The following is a 21,085-nucleotide window of genomic DNA, read 5'->3' on the forward strand; positions in this document are numbered from 1 at the left end:
GGTCATGTCTGCCTATTCACTGTAGCGTGAGTCATTGTTGTCGCCTGCTGGATTTATTCAAGAAGCCAGCTTGGCTCTTTGGTGATTCTCAAACCATTTAATTTTACACCTGACTTGAATCTGATTCAACTGAAACATATTTGTTTAGCATTAGCAGCTGTATTGTGGCAGCAGTTTTCCCTGCAGCATAAAAATATGCGCAGAGACAGTATTCAATTTGAATACTCTCCCACTCAGTTCACAGCCACATACTGACTGTGAATCCATACAATAAAGCAGTGCATCAAACAATAGATGCAACAACAGAACAAAGACAAGCTCTAGAAATATGAAGCAGATCAGAAACAGAGCAAACAAATTAAATTTGTTTTTGCAGCATATCTAACTCAACAATTGTCTCATATTTAAGAACACATTTTCGTACATGATATATAGCATCTTTCTCTCTTTTTTAAACTTTCCTAATTTGTTCATAAGCATGAGTGGCATGAATAAAGATGGCCCTTAAACAATGCTTCAAGCCTAAGATATGCTCCCCAAACCACTGTGTGATTTTGAAACCTTGCAGGTAATTCTGAATCTATATAAAGATATATCAAGTGTTTCTCGTGTTTTGAGCAATCAGGTTATTATTGAGTTAGAATTCTGTTCAGAATTATAAAGCAAGGTGCTCAGTGAATAGAAATTGCTTTGCAAAAAGTGGAGAACAATTGTTTGAAGAAAGAAGTTATTTTCAGATTTTGTTTTTTTTCTCCTCTGGGACATGGAGGTTTCTAAAGAAGCAATCAGCAGTATTGGATGTCTCTGGCTTGTCTCTGCTGTAATTTTGAAGCCTTTATGCTGGACCAGCATTACCCGCTAATTAAAGCTCCAAAAGGACACGGACAATAGATTTATTATTTTTCCTCCAAGCCCCCAGTGAATTGACTGGCTAAAGTGGAAGAAGACAGTGCTTTCACTCCCTGCACAACAAGTCATGTTGAAGATTAATACAAATGCACAGGCTGATGGGAAAGAGAGGTGAGTGCTGCTCGGAGAATATTTATCAGTGCACCTCCTGATTAGACAGTGATTGTGAATACATTGCCCGGCGCCGCAGCCTCCTTCCATACCTTCGCTCTGCAATCCCTTTTTCTGCAGTGAAGTGTGAACATTAAAGAGAATGTGGAGGAGGAGTCCTCACCAGAGAGTGGTGGGGGTGGATGGTGAGGAGAGGGGGAGAGACCGAGAGAGAGAGTGGAGAACACGTAAGATATCAGCAACATAGTGCAGATAGTGATGAACACTGGATGAACAGAGGCGTCACTGTGAAGAGTATGAGCATCTTAACAGAGCAGGTCCGCTGGGAGTGTCGTTCCTGATCCGAGAAGGAGCTCTAAAGCTTTTGGATACTATCCACCCATCATCAGCCCGGTAGGGTTTATCACTCTGCATGATCTGCATGCTAATCCTGCTTGTGCACAAGAAAAATAGCATTTGCTGTTCAGATTTATGATCTTTTATAATCACTAGATGAGAAGATGCAGAAATGTTTCTTCCTTGATATCTAAAGTTAGGCTGTTGAGCTTACCCTGATACAAGGCAAAAGGGGATGTGATGCTATGCACCTTATTTTAGCTCTGTTGTTTACTGACAAAGATGCAAACTGTGGCACCTCGTTGTTTTCAGGCTCATGCTGCAGCCTCAAATGAAGATGTTCCCCCACAGAGTCTGGTTTAAGGCTGTGCTACATCCTCATCACACTCCTTTCTTCCTTGCTGGTTCAGATTTTTTCACTATTTAAAAAAAATAATCTAACTATATATTCACACACATCACACAGAGATCAACCAAAGTCGGCAAATTTTACAACCCGCATGCTCTGTTACCACATCATAAAGCCCCCGTCTGTCTATATCACTGCTTGCTCTGATCCCAGTGGGACTTTAACATGGTCTGTGCTGACTGGAGCTTTAGCTGTGCAGCTGGAAATGTAATGTAATTCCAGGCTGTCTTCCATACAGTGGAAGTGAAAAGGGAATCACCCAAACCATAACTGCTAAAGTCTGGAAGGGAGACAAAGCTGTGAAGACAATTCCTCTGCAGCAACAGTCAGCTGATATCAAATCCCTGCCTCTGTTTAAGGTTAATAAGAATGTATGCCTACTTCTATTCTCTTCACTTGAAGTGCCATTTACCTGCCATTGACTGTGATTATCTTCATTTTGCTTCCACTCACGATTCTGATTCTTTATCTTATACTCAAAGGATGTTGAAAGTTTAATAATGTTGAATAATTAATTGTGAGCCTTTTTTTTGCTGAGACTTGATGAATTGAAGCAATAAAAGCCCCAGGATGACTTAAAATAAGGTAAAACACTAGTATTTATCATCTACATTTACAGTATTTTCATTCTCTGTGATTTTGCTTTGCTTGCTTAAAAAAATACAAATTGATTTCTTCATAATTTCTAGAGAGACTGTCAAAACAAAATGAGCTTCTCAGTGCAGCAATGTCAGCTCAGCTCCATGAATTTTGCAAGCAGACTTCACACTTGTGCTGCCACAGATATGAAGCATTAATCATGCGGCATATCTTTCATATCTTGCTGTCAGTTTAGGCGGGATAATTAGCAACTTTCATTTTGGCCCTTCTCAGTTTAATTCAGCTGCTTTCTTGCTTTAGGGTGATTCCATTAAAAAACAATTTTGGTTCCTATCCTTATTTAAGCTGTGATGGTTGTAGCTTGGAGTGAAATTATTGAAAATGTGGGTTGTTTCTATTCTTTTATCATTTTCATGACTACAAATTACAAACACAAGGTAAATTCTCTGGTGGTAATCCAGATGATAACAGCTCTGGATGAATATTTTTGTGTTAGATGACTTCACTCAACTTGATTGGCCTGTTTTCTCACAAAAAAGCCTATGACAAAAAACCAAAATTGTCATTTCTGTAGGCGACCCACTGTTTGAAAGAGATAAAACCTTTTATTCAGTATAGGCAGTTTTTCATTCAGGAACAAATGCCAGTCTCTCATGATCAATGAGAAAGTGCTGCTTTGAACTGTTCTCTGTAGGAAAATGTCCTTTTTCTTTTCACAAATCAGCATGAAAAGCTGGTATACATGCACTTGGAACTGATACACTGCATCTGCTGCCAGCTGCTCATAATTACTTCCAAAGTTGATGATGGCTCCAAGGACAAATGATGTTGCAGAAAGCATTAAGGGAAATGGACTTTTGGGGTCCAGATATCACCTTTATTTCAGTAAAACACAAATTTGCTGTGCTCTGTATTGAAAAAGCCCACGCATTGTCTGTGCAGCCACTTTGTCAATTAAAGCCCCTCTAGTGTTCAATACTACCACCCAGATCTTGACAAAGAACACACTTGCAGTATTGTAAAATCACAGCGAGAAAAACAACCAAGCACACATGTAATTTCATCTAGAATTGAAGTCTGTGAAGACAGATGTGAATAAATAAAAGGCCGGGAGACATTACACGGCCTTGTGTGTGTGTCTGCGAGTCACCATTGAGAGCACCTCTTCACTTTAATGCCTCAATTTTGTGTCACTCACAATCTGAAAATTTAACAAAAAAATAAAAAAAATCCAGTGAGTGCACACTGGCGTCACTGCAAACATCACTTTATGAAAGTGCACCACGTCAGGAGCTTGGATTAGGCATTATTACAGCTCCGAGACTGACAGGCAGAAACCTTTACACACCTCAGCTCATCATGAACAAATGATCGCCTCTGACGTCATCTTGGCTGAAAGCAAAGGTTCCCAAGTCTTTGCTCTTTCCATTTTCTGCGAGCGAGTTTAACCAGAGGAAAGCTGCGGGTTTTAAACGCAATCCCTTGAATTAGAGGATAAGAGGCGCTGAATTGGCTACTCTAGTGGCTTGGTTCACTCTTCTGAGAAATCTTCTAGTTTGTAGCCATTACATTTTCACCTTCTTTTTCTTTATAATAAGCTGACCGGACTGCTTTTCATCATAATAATGCAGTAATGTAATAAAAAGGGTGTATATTTAAGATATCACGTCAGTACATTTTCATTTCAGTTGCAGTTTAAGCAGCGCTGCAGCATTTCTTGCAATTAAACACCCCCAGTAACACAATAATCCCAGTATACATGTGACAAAACAAGACCAGCCAATTAAAAACACGCATCCTTGTCTTGTTGGTATGTGTGACTCAACTGGGAATAGTTCAGATAAAAAAAAAATAACATCTGGCTCATGGAGGCTTAGTGACTGATTGGAATTTGAAACCACATCTGAGTGAGTTTCTGCATTTTTCTGCTAGCAATGACCACCAGTGCATACACTTCTATTCAAAAGTCTTGGGTCACGTAGAAATGTCCTTGTTTTTGAAAGAAAAGCATTTTTTTTCAATGAAAATAACATTAATCAGAAATACAGGCTAGACACTGTTAATGTGGTAAATGACTATTCTGGCTGGAAACAGCTGATTTTTAATGGAATATCTCCATAGAGGTACAGAGGAACATTTCCAGCAACCATCACTCCTGTGTTCTAATGCTACATCGTGTTAGCTAATCATGTTGAAAGGCTAATTGATTCTTAGACGACCCTTGTGCAATTATGTTAGCACACAAATAAAAGTGTGAATTTCCATGGAAGACATGAAATTGCCTGGGTGATCCCAAACTTTTGAACGGTAGTGGAAGCTTGTCTCCACAGAGATGACATCAGGAAAGATACTTGTCTACATGTCCACAGAGGTGATTAGAAAACATCCAAAAGCTCCAAAATGGTGATCAGCACTTCCTTGACCTGTCTATCACTTTTCTTCTCCCATTCCAGATTTCCAAGATGTCTGATTTTGAGGACTTCGGCAGGTTGGGAGGGCAGGCCAACGTATCCGAAAGCTACCAGCTGAACCCCACCAGCGTGATCGTATCGGTGGTCTTCTCCCTCATATTCCTGCTAGGCACCATCGGCAACAGCCTGGTTCTGGCTGTGCTGCTGCGGAGCGGACAGGTCGGATACAACACCACCAATCTGTTCATACTCAACCTGAGCGTGGCCGACTTCTTCTTCATCATCTTCTGCGTCCCGTTCCAAGCCACCATCTACTCCCTGGAGGGATGGGTGTTCGGCTCCTTCATGTGCAAAGTGGTCCACTTCTTCATCAACCTCACCATGTACGCCAGCAGCTTCACCCTGGCCGCCGTGTCCGTCGACAGGTAGTTAATCACTGCTAGTCAGTCCCAAATGAGAATGTATTTGAACACAGCAATTACACAGTCCCAGTGTGTGACATTTACAGGTGAGATGGTTGTTAGAGCCCCATTTCTACTAAGACTCTTTACTTCATGTTCTAAGCAGTCTATTATTGTTTTTAAACAATCAATTCAGTGGTGAAAGACTGTTGATATTTGGCTAATAAGTATATTTAGATAGTTAGCATTGCTTCCATTGCCCCCTTTTTTACTCCTGTCCCGTGCAAAAGCATGAATGTGCATCATCATGTGAATTATTTTTAAACAATTTAGTTCCTACATTCATCTTTATGCACCAATTTGTGCCTTTTCTGTATAAATTTATGGTGCAAATTTCTTCATTTATATATGGCAAAAAACACAGTGGAGTATATATAGAAATCTAACTACATTTTCCACAATAGATGCAGTGGTTTTATGGGCTCATAATTCATATTTTGAGCATAGAAAATGTAATCAGTGCTGAAGAAAAAAAATACCACCCATGTCAAATTTATCATTCTGTCTACTAGTAACATTATCGTGGTTTGTCAAGTTAATAAAGATTAGGGTGTCTATTGAAACACAGAAGGGAAAGCTTTGTGGAATTGAACAAAAAGTGTATTGGGAAAAAAACTGCATACTCCACCTTTAAATGTTAATTGCATTATAATGTCACAGAATCACATGCTCACAATAAACTGGCATCTTGTTTTGTTGAAGCTATAACCCAAAACCCATTCTTTCTCTACTGAGATTCAAAATATTAAACTAGTAAGTGGTGAAAAGTGGCACATTCTCTCTTTAGAGAAGTTGGAATCAGATCACGTCTGACCCTTCTGCTTGACATAAATGAATAATTGATTATCATAACTTTTAATTATTAACATGCTGCTACTCATCATCTTGCATCTCTTATGTTCGTTACACTGGCTGTCAGGAATATACAGGGTGTGATGACTATCAGCAAGCAGGAGCAAAACCTTTTGATAATTTTCTTTTTCTTTGTAGCAGTAATGTGTGGTGTCAAACTAGAAATCACCCACTCAGTTGAGTAATCCACTCGCACACACACACCTGTTCTAGCAATTCCTAGCCTCAAATTAAATCAGTCGTTCTTATTTCATGCACGTAGGTTACTAATTGTGCCCTAAAAATATTTCATTTGTTCTTTATGATTGATTATGTAGTCCAGGCCATTGCTCCATTTGTCTTCTTATTATGCTCATGATTTATTTCAAACTCACTTTGGTGACTTATAGTATAAAATATATTAATACATGACACTATCGCCAGAATCTATTTAATATAGCAGAATGTTTTAGTGTCAATCTGTTCATTAAAAACTCTTTTCTAATGCTCTGGTGCAACATTGTGCTATCTTGAAAAGAGAACAAAAAAACAACTGAGCACTTCAAGGGCGTAAATTAATAATTTGAGGAAACGAACTGCGATGCTCAGCGGTATGAATCTCTAAAAGAGGGAAATAAAAAAGTGCATTGAATGTGGAAAACTAGTAAATGTAGAGGTGCAAATACTAATTGCAGCGGTTAATTTTGAGAGAGCTTTGCTTGTACGGAGAGAAAACCATTTTACTGCTGTTTCTTCCCATCACAGCATGCAGTTAAATGCAGTGCAGCGGGTGTTAGAAATTGTTTCATGTGTCATGAATTCCCGTTGCTCACCATTAACACATAATGAAGTCATTATGGCACCAAATTCAGTTTCTGTCATATAGAAAAAAGAGCCTTTCATACTGGTGCTTTTAATCAGCCTCTGGTAAAAATAGATTCTCACAAATGAAGCTATTTTTTAATCGAATTTGCATTGATCCTGCAGTCTATGTGTCACATTTACAGACATGTTTAAGCTTATAAACTGAGTTCTGTTGTTTACCAAAGAGATAATGTCAATAAGACTCATTTGCACTAAAAACCATGTGCAGTTATCAAAAATGTCATGTTCGTGACAGAGAATGACATCTGAGGACAAGTTAGAATTTAAATGAGATGTGATTTTTAGGCTGATCAAATGTATCATAGTGGGCATGTATCATTTTCAAATTGTTTCTTTCAAGAGTAAGCCTCAAAAATTCCTCAACAGAAGCATAAAGGACGGTTTTATTAGCTCAATCTGAGTTCTTTTGTTTTTGCTTCATTTCGTTTGTTCATTTGTTTTAGCAGCACAATAAAAGTGCATCTGAATTACAGCTGAAGATGGAAACATCAAGGACAGTCAGACCCCACTGGAACAGATTAATAGAATTAGTTAACGGCCCACCTCACAGAGAGGCTGAAACTCTAATTGAATATCTTATGAGACAATCATGCAGTATCCCTGGCTGAATATTACATCCCTGGCAGAGTAAGCTCTAAGCCATCATTATAGTTGTTGGGCACCATTATCAACTCAGTCAATATGGACAGTCGGTGTGCAGCTTCCCTCTGCAGCAGACATCCTCTGATCACACCGGCTATGTTTACTCTATAGAGGATTCAATAGTCATTTCCTCCACAGTCTAGGAAAGAGCAGGAACATGTGAGTTCGGGAGGTTAATGAATTTCTGCTGTTTTCTTCCTCAGTCCCTGTGTGATACATTTGAAAAAAAGGCAGCTTAGAGTTACACTTTAAATCAGGAATTGCCAGCTGGGATTAAATCACAGTTCAGCCTGAGAAGCACACAGACAGTTACACCAAGCTTTTGAAAGGATCATTGTGATACCAACTGCCAATGTGATTTTTATGGTTAGAGAAATATCCAGCATGACACAAAAAACATTCAGTCTTATTGGCTTAAATCAACGACTGCAGTTTGAAAACAAACATGCATGGTAAAGGTACCATGCAGTCTACAAATAGCTAACCATATTTTTTTGGCAAGAAAAATTCTGAAACAGCATCTGTGTTGAGTCAGTACTTTGTGAAACACACTTTGAAACTGAGTCATGGCTCGATATCACAGAAACTGAATCAGTGTTACTTTCATTAGATATTTCCACAGCCTGTCTCTCTGCTTTCTGGTGCAGTAAAGTATAATTTTTGATAGCAAAAATCATCTTGTCAACGTCAGGAGACTATTTCATAAATCTTTCATCTTCAGCTGGAGAAAGATTTCTGAGCACTCATAGCTGTCCAAACCACTTCGACTCCCAACAAGTATAGGTTCGAACTGAAAGTGGCTGCTTTTTGCCATTCGTGGTAAATCTAAGTGTCTCTGGTTCCATTTCTATGAGGTTTTCAAGAACAGAAAAGCTATTCTCCGTGTTTCTCAAGAGCTGGTTGAAGGATCCTACAAATGTGGAGAGTAAGGACACGGACTTGCTACTTTATCCAGAATCCCTGCCTTGGACAATAAAGGCTACAAATCCTCTAGTACTCCCATCCCCTTAGAACATGTAGCTTATATAGCAGCATGTTGAAGATGGTGAGCAAACCAGAAGATGGTGAGGCAGTAACTTCAGAAATAGTATGTGAGAATCAGTGTGATGTCAGAATATTGACAGAGAGGTACCATGGAAACATCAGGGTTTTTTTTTTTCTTTCATGGTAGCATCTGGTGGGATTTGTGCTTCTATCGTCTACCTGCTCAGGAAAATCAAAAGCCACAGCACCAAGCACGCTACTGTTCTCTCCCATCAATGTGCGCTTACAATGCAATTCACGGAAGATCAGAGCCCCCACTAATAATCCTAAAACACCTCTCTGTGAATAATGTAGGCAGTTTTACATATTTTTCTAGGGTGATTTTCACTCAGTTAGACCAACAAACAGCTGTAGTGTGAATTATTATCCAGCAGCAGAGACCCTTCAGTGTGAGCCTATAATGAGCACAGAGGTGGCAGCATCATTAGTGGAGAGTCAGGGTTCCTATGATCTCCTCTCACATGATTGAAACACTGTCAAAATGACCAAAAGTTGTTTACAAGGTAATCTGTAAATATAAACATTGGTGATGTTTTGCGTAAACGACCTTTATTTTGAAAATGCCAGATTTTTTTTCTCAGTTCAGATTCATCACAGTGTCTCTCGGGCAAATACATGCTACATGAATGAGGGTAATTTTGTTGAGTGGTCAAGGGATCCGTTTGCAAAAATCTAATTTAAGAAAAAAGGAACCAATTAGGCAACAAAGATTCTTCTTTTTAAACATCTCAAATATATAAAATTGTGGGTGGGACAACAGAACAGACAACAGAATTTCATTTTCTTGAGCTTTAAAGTGAAGTCACAAAACATTTACCCAGTAACTGTATGTATGCATTTACTAGTTATGTCACAAATTGCATACAAAATATGATACGGGCTTATAAAAAAGTGCAGTATTTCTGCAAACTAAATTATCAAACAGTATATAAAATAATTAAAATTAACTCCATGGTAAAATTACACATGAATGTATCAAAATGAATGATCTTACAGTGTAATTTATTATAGTGTAACACCCACAGGGACCATAATTGTGCCCTAAAGACTTGGTTTTTTGATATCTCGTGAATTTTGCTTTTAATGCCTACTTATTTTCACTCATATAATATTATAAATGGGAAAAGAGACGTGTTTTTTTAAGGTGCGTGTACCAATATGGTGATGCATCTTGAATAACTGGGTCACCCTGTGGATAGATACCTATTACAGAGATATTTTTAAATTCTAGCAAACTATCCACTTCGCTCCACTAAAGATTTATACTTTTGGGCTGCTACCTCTTTTTTTCCTTCATGAGCCTACAAGAAAGAATATTGAAGCAGCACAGAGTAAACAACGGCAGTCATTAGTTAAGAATTTCCTGAAGTTTAGACTATGATATGGCACTTTAATTTAGTTTCAGTCAAAAATTAGCAGATGAATCATAATGTAATCATACTGCCCCACACTAGCTCAGCATGGCAGCTAATTATCTTCATTTATGCGGTCCTGGTCTTGATTACGAGCGAGTATACTCATTAGTTTTTCTCTTCTCAGGTATCTGGCCATTCGCTACCCGCTGCGCTCCAGAGAGCTACGAACTCCTTGCAATGCAGTGGTTGCCATGGTGATTATCTGGGGTCTTTCCCTGGTCTTTGCAGGTCCTTATCTCAGCTACTATGACCTGATAGATTTCAACAACAGCACTGTGTGCATCCCCGGCTGGGAGGAACAGAACCGGAAGGTGCTGGACACGTGCACCTTCCTGGTCGGTTACGTCATCCCCGTGCTCATCGTGAGTCTCTCCTACACTCGAACCATCAAGTACCTGTGGACGGCTGTTGATCCTTTAGACGGCATGTCAGAATCCAAAAGGGCCAAACGCAAAGTCACCAAAATGATCATCATCGTCACCGTGCTCTTCTGCATATGCTGGCTGCCGTACCATGTGGTGATACTGTGCTACCTGTATGGAGACTTCCCATTCAATCAGACCACGTACGCCTTCAGGCTGCTCTCCCACTGCATGGCCTACGCCAACTCCTGCGTCAACCCCATCGTCTACGCTCTGGTGTCCAAGCACTTCCGCAAAGGTTTCAAGAAGGTGTTCAGCTGCATCCTCAGTAAGAAAGGGAGAAATAAGGTGCACGTGGTTCACGTAGCCAACACTGTGCCCGGGTTTGAAGCAGGCTCCACGGAAGTTTCACAGATGAATGAGGAGAACATGCGGCAGAACGAATGTGAAATGACTAACAGGCCGGCCGTGGAGCCGAGAGAAGCGACGGTGACCCTCAATTTGCCGTTTCAGCAGCAGACTTGACAAGTGATCCAGTTTGGCTGACAGTCTCAGTACAGATGGCCTTATGTGAAAGACATTTCAGCTAATATTTAGGAACTCGTTATTGTGATTGAACATTTTTGTGGCAAACAGGAAAGACACCAATGATTCAAAGGTGTATATGACTGGAGCATATAAAGTCCACAACTAAAATGTATTTCTTTCATCATGTCTGTAGGTTGTTGGTTGTCCAGTCCAATTGTTGGAGCTTCAGTTAAAAGCAACTGGACTTCTCTTTAAGGTTTTTGAAGATGCTTCATCTCTCAACCAAGAGGCTTCTTCAGTTCAACAGAACAAATGCTCTAAACAGTATTTGAGAACGTTAGAAAGGTTTGTTTCTCAGCGTTCTTGTTTCCACTATTTGCCTTAACCATGGCTTGCACTTTTATTCAAGCTGAACTGTTTGCAGCGTTTGGAAATTCACATTATTCCGACACTTTTAAGGGCAGTAAAGAATGTGTCCCACAATGTTACAGTATGTTTTCCTTTTTTCTTAAATGGCTCCAAAGATGTTCAAAGGTTGCCAGCTGTGGAGATAAATCCATGTAAGTCAGCACCACCTGCCGTTTTGTACGACATCAAACTGCTCTTGCTGTTGGTTTTTGGTCACTGTACAGTTCCGGAGCATAAATCACAAGGATTCCTCTGCAAAACAGTGCTTCTCCTCCGCGGATGTGAAGCCCACCCTGTGCGACTTATCAACAGACGATCCATCACCCAAACCACAGCATCTCCAACGCCATGTTTACATGCAGGTTTGATGTTCAGGTATCTTTCTTGTGGTCTTTTCCCCACATTAGCCCTACTGCAGCTGTGATCTTAGTTTTAAATCTGCCAGTCAGTTATTAAGGTTGTAGCTTTTGTGAGTGGCGCAGGGCATTACTTGGTCTGATTGTTTTCTATCTTGCATGTAGATGCTGTTGTGTCTTGTCAAGATATTATTTGTATAAATAAATGTGTTAAGTGATGTAACACTTTGAGAAAAATGTGCAAAACAGACATTCATACAGATTTCAGTTTCATACCAGCACTGAAAATCTCAGCATTTGGACTGCAACTCACCCTGTTGTACAAACTTAAATAATCGGACAACTGGAGAAAAAGGATTTGCCTAAATATGTCCTGTTAAACACTGGACACACTATTTTGCTTTACTTGTATTTTGTAATGATTGCATTCATGGCATGTTCCAGTATGAGCTATTTAAATCAATATGTTTATCAATGAGTGCACTTATGTATTGCAGAGTATTATAAAGTGTACGTATTTTGTGTATTTAAATATATGTGTTTTAAAAAAATGCAATGATATGAATATCATGCATTTACATACTTTACAGAGTGTTTCTCCAAGATGAGAGTGAATCCTCAGTATCTCTCTGCATCACTGCAAGGTTGTGTCCTACCTCAGAGCTGTAGAAAGCCTATCTGTTGTGTTCTGTTCAGGTTGTGTAAGATGCAATTTTTCTCTTGAGAAATGACGTCACAGAGGATTCGCAGTTTTCAAATAGAACATTTCCCCTTGCACAATTTTCCTTCAGTGTGTTTATTGTGTATTACTGTGTGTATTCTGCCCACCCCCATCAATGGTAAATACTTACATATCTCTGTTATGTTTCACCATGTAGAGTTTGAACATCGTGTAGATTTTAAGAATACATATATTTAAAATTATGTGTATAAGATTGTTTTAGAACACAATGTAACGGGCATTTAAATGACCAAATAAACTATTTTCTGCCATATTGGACATCTATCTATCTATCTATCTATCTAGGACCACATACTATGAAGTTTATGTGATGTGTTGGACACATACAATACTATGAAGATGTGAGATTTATGACGACACACTATACTGTGAGGTTTTTATGACATTTAGGACAACATATACTACTATGAAATTTTGTGACATTTTGGAAGACATACTTAACTATCAAGTTTTTTTCACATTTTGGATGACATGCTAAACTGGGATGTTTTTGTTCAAGTTTGGACAAAACTTTTTTGGACAACTTATAACATTTATATGAGTGTGTGTGTGTGTGTATATATATATATATATATATATATATATATATATATATGTTATATATTGTCCATGAGTGTTTGTCGCTCAAAATAAAAGATAGAATGTCATAGTTCATAGTATAGTATATCATCCAAAATTTAAGAGTGTTATAGCATGTCGTCCAAAATTTCACACAAACGTTATACTATACTATGTTGTCTACAACTCAAAAAAAACCTTAATGGTTTAGTATGACTTCCAAAATGTCACACAAACGTCAGAATTTAGTATGTCATCCAAAGTTTGAAAAAAACATCATAGTATAGGATGTTGTCCAAAATGTCACAAAAATGCTATAGTTTAATATTTCATACAAAATTTGAAAAAAAAAACCCCAAAATGTCACAGTATAAGATGTCACCCAAAATGACACAATTTCATAGTTTAGTATCTCATTCAAAATTTGAAAAAAAAAAAAAAAACGTCATAGTATACTATGTCATCCAAAATGTCACAGAAACATCATAGTTTACAATGTTGTCCAAAATTTGAAAAAACTGTTATGGTATACCATGCCCTACAACATGTCACAAAATTTTTATAGTACAGTATGTCATCCAAAATGTCACAAAAACATCATAGTATAGTATGTGGTCCAAAATAAGGGAAATATTTAGTTTGTATTTTGTTGCATTTTGATGATTATACTACTTGATACGAGTTCTTTAGTAACACAATCCAAATATATCCATATGCTGCTAGTATGCTACATGTTTGCTAATGTAAAGACTTTGACATTTCATTAAACTTACAGAATAAATGATCACTTGTTTCATTTAAAGCTTTAAAACAGCATGATAATATGACTCCAAGAGGTCGCTTTTATCCTCTAATGTGATGACCAATGTCTACGAGGATGTAGGTTGAGAATTCGATCGGACTAAATATGAGGAGCAGAACTAACTCAGCATGGCGGCAGCAGCAGCAGCAGCAGCAGTGTGGCCTCATTTGTTCCCATTATCCTGCTCATTTGAATATGAAGCATGGAGCAGTTGGGGCAAAGGCATTGCAATTCCTGGCGACCTCTGCAGAAAGCCAATCATTATTATTTATACCAAATCAATGTGTAAACAGTCAGGCAAAGAGAAGGCTGAGTGTGCAAGGCTGCCTCCCTCTAATCCTGCCAGACAGTGGGTCATTTCACAGAGAAACTCTGTTCCCTTGATATCCAGAGGAAAACCTTTGCAGGTGTATTCAGTAAACCAGGGGTCACCAACCTTTTTGAACCTGAGAGCAACTTCAAAGGTACTGAGTAGTACAAAGGGCACCTTGTTTGATACAAACTTCCTCAATAGCAAACTTGCGCCATCACCTTTAAACAATAATAATAATAATGAAAATGATATGTAAAAAGACTGTCTGATCACATTTATGTTAATTATTCCTTAAAATAATTATTAACAATGATTTCCACAACAATGACGGTAGGAAACACACACACACACACACACACACACACACACACACACACACACACACACAGATACATATATGGAAATCTGTTCCAATATTTAAAAGTCAGAGGTATCCCTTCTCTGAAACTTTGGTAAATATCTTTCTTGGCAGTTTTGTATGAATCAGCATATTTGTAGCATTTTGTTCAAAATCACACCAGTTACATTTCTGTGCAAATTGTCACTTCTAACATTTTTAGGAAATCATTAACTGTCATCAAATCATGCTTCATTTGTGCAAACCACTACTTTTGTAACATTTTTGAACAATTCATGAACTCTGTCCCACGTTTGTAAAAATTATCAGTTATGTAAGAAAAAAAATCAACTCTTTCACATTTTGAAATGAATCCTATCATATTAGTACTAAACACCAGCATTTTTCACCAGCATTGCAACATTTTTAACAGATCATAAAAACAAATTATTACATGTTTTCAACAAATTATTTTCACGTTTTTATGTGATGGCACGGTGTTTTGAATGACAACATGTTACCTCTTTCTTTGTCTGTAAATGTGTGTTAGTGGGAAGCCTGGCATTGCAGAGCTTATCATGTCTTACCTTTACCTTGCAGCTCACAGTTCAGATGGTTCAGCTTCCCAGTGATGTCCGTTAAAAATGCCAGTGCAAGAATCCACTTAGTGTCCTCAAGCAGCAAGGTGTCTTCCCCTTTGGACTGCATCAACTCTTTGATTTCGGCCAACAGTGACAAAAAACGCTGCAAAACTGTTCCCCTGCTGATCCATGGGGTTTCTGTGTGTAGTAACAGGTCACCATGTTCAGCGGACAGCTCCTCCAGCAGCACCTTCAATGTCCTGGTTGTTTGGCTTTGGAACCATTTATGATCTTTATGACAGGAGTCATCACATGCTCAAATCCGGCCACTTTTGTACATACATATGTCCTGCTGGTGAATGATGCAGTGGTAATGTAGGAATGTTGGGAAGTCTGGATCACCTCTGCATCGTACAGTGAAGCCTGCATGCCGACCCGTCGTGGTGGAGCCCCGTTAGTCGTCACTGAAACAAACTGTTCTAATGGTACATTTTTCTCCACGAAGAAACTTTTCGCCGCGTAGCAGATGCCAAAGCTGCGTTTAAGTTCCGGGTTTTTCCTGTCCGTAGTGCGCATACAGTCTATGTGCGCTAGCCGGTGGCTAGTTAGCATGGAAGCTTTGTGGCGGCTAACGTAGAGTCTCTCCACATTGTGCCGCTTTGCCGACGCAATAGTCGCCCCGCAAATAGGACACATACATTTATCTTTCACTGTCGTGAAAAAGAACTCTTCCTCCCAGTCATCGTGAATAAATAGTGTTTTCTCTTTCACTTCTCTGTCACGTTTTGGGGGTAAACACCACATCTAGCTTCCCAAAGCGTCTGCGCCCGGAAGCTTCAGCAGAGTGACGTGGTAGTTGGACATGCGCAGTGAACTTTGACTCGGACAAGGTCAAAGTTCATTTACACCGAAGACATTTTTGTTTTTAAAAAAATATAATAAATATTGTAATTCAAAATCTGCATTAATGTAAGTATTTTTGATTTAAAAAGGACAGCAACTATAATTTTTTATAAGGAATTTCATGGTGACTAGTGTTATTTTTAGAACATGTGTGGCGGGCAACTCACATGGTCTCTGCAGGCAACCAGGCGCCCGCGGGCACCGTGTTGGCTACTCCTGCAGTAAACACACTGATCCTCGTGTTGTTTTCTCTGTATATCAGCCGATATGCTTGCCCTGGGTGTATTGGTGGAAGGATCAATGCGAGGTGCTTATACGGTGCAGACAATGCTTTAACACCAGCACGCTGAGAGTGCCATCTTGGGTCTGTTGCAGACCACTGCAGCTGTGCACAAATACATAAGAAAAGCAAGCTGCTACATTTTAAGTGCATCCTTTGACCCACGTAGTAAATAAAAACAAAGGCTGACAAATAACACAGAACTCAAGTGCTGGTTTATTGCATGTATTTATTGTCCAGGTACCTTTAAATGGTTACCATGCTAGTTAGTGAACAGAAACAGGTCCAGGGTACTGGATGTGATGACTGGGCTGCTGGTTGATGACAATTTAAGTTTTACATATTTACATTTAAAAAAGAAAAAGGCAGAACAGTGACAAACATGAACAACTTAGCAAAATAAAAAACTCTCAACAAAAATATAAAGCTAGTCCCTGGTATTTATGTCCCCATGTCGGTCTGAAATAGTAGTATAGCATAGTAATAAAGGCACTCTGCTGTTTATTATACACATTTCATTGATTTTAAATAGGAGAAGTTCACTTTTGGGGATTTCACAGTAAAAATTATAACAGAGTTGATATTCTATTTTTAAAAAAATGCAAATCAAGACAACACGTAAAAGTATTTAATTTCATCACATACTCAGTAAAATGATAATTTAAAAGGCAAAGGATCACTGGAAGCTAAAGCACTATAAATATTAAAACTGATTTAAGTTAGGGATCTAAAAAAGCAGCATCTCAAAAACAAACAAACAAAAAACAAATGATTAATTTCCTACACTGGGTTTCTAAGCAACAACACATACAATACAGCACTCGGGATTCAAGGTCCACTGGCTATTAAAACAGACTACACATTTATCATAGCACATTCCTCTCTGTGGGCTCCAGCACAAGGTTAAGGGCTAGTACACACACAAAAAAAAGGTGGCCTTGAATCTTAATGTCACGTAGATACTCCAGCTGATTTTGTGCCATACTGTTCAGTTTCAGTTTGTGCTGTTCCAGTGCAAAACTGTCATTCACATTGCGAAGCAAAGGAGAAAAGTGAATACAAACTGGCTGAGAAGGCTTGCATTAGTAACAAAACATTACATGTGAATGTGGGCGGCATTTTCAAACCTGATGATAGCAAGATGCAGCAGAAACCTACAATAAGATATATTTAAAAGAACATTCTCAGTTTCCATAAGAGAGCCTCAATGTTTCTTATCAAAAAACATGAAGATATCAAGTAAGTGCTGGCTAAAACTCAGTGTAAAAGGGCTCATTTAAGAGCATATCTACTATCTGCTTTTTTTTTTCTCTCTCTTTGGTGTAACGTGATCAAACAGATCACTTGCACTTAACAATTCCTGCCAGGCACAAGATGTAGCTGTGAGAAGCTAGAGAAGGCTACAGATCAAACATCACCTCTTAGTGCAGACAATTCTTAATCCACTGACCATCTGAGCAGTGATTAAAGGTTTAAGGTGGTAAGTCCTGGGGAATGAACAAAAAATTACATTAACATACACTACCGTTCAAATGTTTGGGATCACTTATTTCTGAAAGAAAAGCAGTTTTGTTCAATGTAGATAACATTAAATGAATCAGTCTAGACATTGTTAATGTGGTAAATGACTATTCTAGCTGGAAACGGCTGATTTTTAATAGAATATCTCCATAGGGGTACAGAGGAACATTTCCAGCAACCATCACTCCTGTGTTCTAATGCTACATTGTGTTAGCTAATCGTGTTGAAAGGCTAATTGATGATTAGAAAACCCTTGTGCAATTATGTTCATGCATGAATAAAAGTGTGAGTTTTTATGGAAAGCATAAAATTGCCTGGGTGACCCCAAACTTTTGAACGGTGTGTATCTGCAACATTTCAGTGTCCGTTAGCCCTCATCAGCTTCCATGGACAGAATCTGTACATTTACTCATGTATTCCTTTTCATAGTATTCTGATGACATTCACTGGCCTTCTCAGTCAAATGCTGTGATACGATAAGCACTCTCTCCACTTCAAACCTCGAGTGTGCAAATCTACAGGTTGAAAAGCTGCTCTTTCTATTGCATGAGCAACACTAATGTCTAATGCTAACAAATGTAACAGAGCCCGGACAATGCCATTCAATGTTAAACTAGAAATAATCCCAAAAATAAATTAGAAAGCAAATATTTCTCCAAACTTCAACTGGCACTCTTTTACAAAATTTGGAATTCTTAATCATGTTTGGGGAACCATCACCCAATTTCATAAATTTACACAATTTTTATGTGAAGCCTCGAATTATTTTAAACATTGTGCTAATGTTACTTATAAATAAATACAAATGTCATTTGTGGATTAGGGGCAACAAAATTAGAAATCTACTTGCATAGATATTCACCTTGGAATTTCCAGTGATCTTTTTTTGACTATTATTGCATCTAATGTCTACTCAAAATGCCATATTTGGGGTAAGAACAACGTAGCGGATGAGCACAGATAAACATAGCTATCGGCTACATTTACATGGAGTCTAAACTAAACCAGAATAACCAGAAACAAAAGAACTAGTGCAATAAACAGTAATGCAACCCAATAAAGCCACAAGAAATCACTTTATGAAATGTATGACATTGAATTTATGTTGAGATTATATCAGAGAAGAACTAGTCAATGGTATTTATACTCCGCCAAGAAGGCGTAGCCTCGGCGGAGTTATGTGACGATCGGCGTATGTTTGTCTGTCTGTCTGTCTGTTCGCAACATTACTCAAAAACAGACAAACGGATTTGGATGAAATTTTCAGGGAAGGCCAGAAATGGCACAAGGACCAACTGATTAGACATTACAGTCTGGATCCACAGATTTGTTAAAGATTTCCGTTGTTTTGTTTGTGGTTAGTATGAGACTGCATTACATTTAAAAAGTGGTTCTTATAGGTTGTATTTTGAAACACAACCTATGAAAAATGACCACAAGCTTCTTGAAAGTTCTATATTAACTAACAGGGTTGTAATACTGGATTGTAGTACTGCACGAGTGTTTCTGTATTGCTGGTTATTCAGGATTTTGTCCTTCAGAACAATGAGACACACTTGGTGCTAAACAACACACTGAACGATCAGCCTGATTGAACGCCACAAAATAAGGTCAGTGAAGTATTAAAAGCACTTAGAAGAGCATTTGAGTCCAGAAGGGCTCTTACAATGAATGAAAAAATAACAAAAACAAAACGAAAAAAAATCAGCCCTATAAAGGATCTTGATCGTCTTCAACAGGGGGCGACGCTTCAATACGATTGAAAATTTTAAATACTTAAATAGATATAAAATTTTGTTATCTTTTTTTAACACAAACTGTACATATCTGGTACCAATACATATAAAAAATTACAAGTGCGGTTACTTTAGAAAGGAAACGCTCTGATACATCATTATCAAAAATATGTAGCTTTAGTAGCACTTTTTGTTCTTCATTTATCTAGTAAACTTTACAATGCTACATTACACTCCGAAGAAGTGAATGAGGTCTTTTTTCTTTTTTTTCCCCCTTCAGCTTCACTGCAGTGGTGCTACAGAACCTCAAAAGTCACTGACCATCGCTTCGCTCTAAATTCATCTGTCGCTTTCTCCTCCACCCCTATCCATCTCCAATCACTTCCTCTTCACCATCCAATCACTCCTCGGACCACTATGTGCTGGTTTTTCTACCCCCTTTTCCTCTTCACAATGCATTTCAATCAACTTTTTCGACTTTCCCGATAATCTTCTCCTCAAAGATTGGCAAGATAGCGTCATCTTCACGCACCTCCTCGAACACAACTCCACAGTCAAACTCATCGCTGACCTTCTTGAAATAATACCTAGAAAGAGGTCACAACATCAGAAACCAGCTTGATACAATCATGTTTTCAGATTAACAACCTCATTTGGCAATAAAGAAAATAATTTTTCCTTCCTTCCTGCTGCTGTTAGACTGTACCACCAGCTCTGACCCTGTGCAGTATCTATTTTACTACATACACTAGGATACATGCTATTTCCTTTCTATCTATTCTTATGTGCAATCTGTGCAATATGGTCAATCTGTGCAATATCAGTATTTCTGTTCATCAAAAACTGCAATACCACTGCTATGTGCAATAATGTTATTTTTTTAGAACTACTACTTATACATATTTTGGTTTGCTTTGATGTTTTTTATACTTTTTTTATACTCTTTGCTGCTGTAGCATTGTACATTTCCCCATTATGGGATTAATAAAGACTTATCTTTTCTCTTAGTAAGTAGATCATGCTATAATTCAACTCTTTAATTTAGATAAAGATTGAATATTGAAAGAGTTTATGAAAACATATTTCTAGGTCTGGCACTGGAACACAGACCTAGTTGGAGCAAAGTTGGCTACAAAGGATGAGACACACACTGAACTCAAAAGCCCTCTTACACATTATACTGCTCACTTTTTTTTTCCCCATACTTGACCTACTGTGCAGAAGTGTGGGGTAACACATATAATACTACATTACATCCAATAAACACATTACAATAAAAAGCTATAAGGATGGTACATAATGTGGAACATAATGAGCATGCTAATATATTGTCTTTGAAAACCAGTACTTGTTCAAGACAAACAATAAGTTCAGAAGCAGCATTGCAAACTATGAATTAAGAAGAAATTCTAATTTTTAAAAAACCATTTGCTCGTACCACCATGAAGAGTAGAAGTCTACCAGCTTGTGGGGTAAACTTAATTAGTAGTCTGGGTGATGATCTCAAAATGAGTACAACTATGAAACAATTTTAAAAAATACAAAAAAAGATTGCTTGAAACCATAATAATGTGGACCAGTAAACCTGTTGGAGTTTCTAAAGA

General features: G+C 38.2%; 2 protein-coding genes across 7 annotated transcripts in view; one reads left to right on the forward strand and one right to left on the reverse strand.

The window, feature by feature from the left end:
- The first annotated feature begins 1,092 nt into the window (after window positions 1-1,092).
- galr2b (galanin receptor 2b) lies at window positions 1,093-12,701 on the forward strand. The gene is made up of 3 exons (XM_023282540.3): window positions 1,093-1,413; window positions 4,819-5,201; window positions 10,179-12,701. Exons 2-3 carry the CDS (start codon window positions 4,828-4,830, stop codon window positions 10,939-10,941), a joined length of 1,137 nt encoding a protein of 378 aa, XP_023138308.1. The 5' UTR covers window positions 1,093-1,413; window positions 4,819-4,827; the 3' UTR covers window positions 10,942-12,701.
- A 3,734-nt stretch (window positions 12,702-16,435) lies between these two features.
- Window positions 16,436-21,085, reverse strand: part of axin1 (axin 1) — a 39,841-nt gene continuing 35,191 nt past the window's right edge. For all 6 annotated transcript variants that reach the window (XM_035953905.2, XM_023282535.3, XM_023282534.3 and 3 more), the window contains one exon: window positions 16,436-20,068. In XM_035953905.2, coding sequence (XP_035809798.2) covers window positions 19,942-20,068 — 127 coding nt within the window. In that variant the 3' untranslated portion in view covers window positions 16,436-19,941. The remainder of the gene's footprint in view (window positions 20,069-21,085) is intronic.

The sequence above is a fragment of the Amphiprion ocellaris genome, chromosome 19, assembly GCF_022539595.1.
Source record: "Amphiprion ocellaris isolate individual 3 ecotype Okinawa chromosome 19, ASM2253959v1, whole genome shotgun sequence".
NCBI classification, from domain to species: Eukaryota; Metazoa; Chordata; class Actinopteri; family Pomacentridae; genus Amphiprion; species Amphiprion ocellaris.

What these genes read in the sequence shown, in the direction of transcription:
- galr2b (XM_023282540.3), top strand. Translation starts at nt 4,828, where the DNA reads ATGTCTGATTTTGAGGACTTCGGCAGGTTGGGAGGGCAGGCCAACGTA. An exon ending in GCCGCCGTGTCCGTCGACAG is followed by an intron (nt 5,202 to 10,178) that starts GTAGTTAATCAC and finishes TTCTCTTCTCAG; the next exon opens with GTATCTGGCCATTCGCTACC.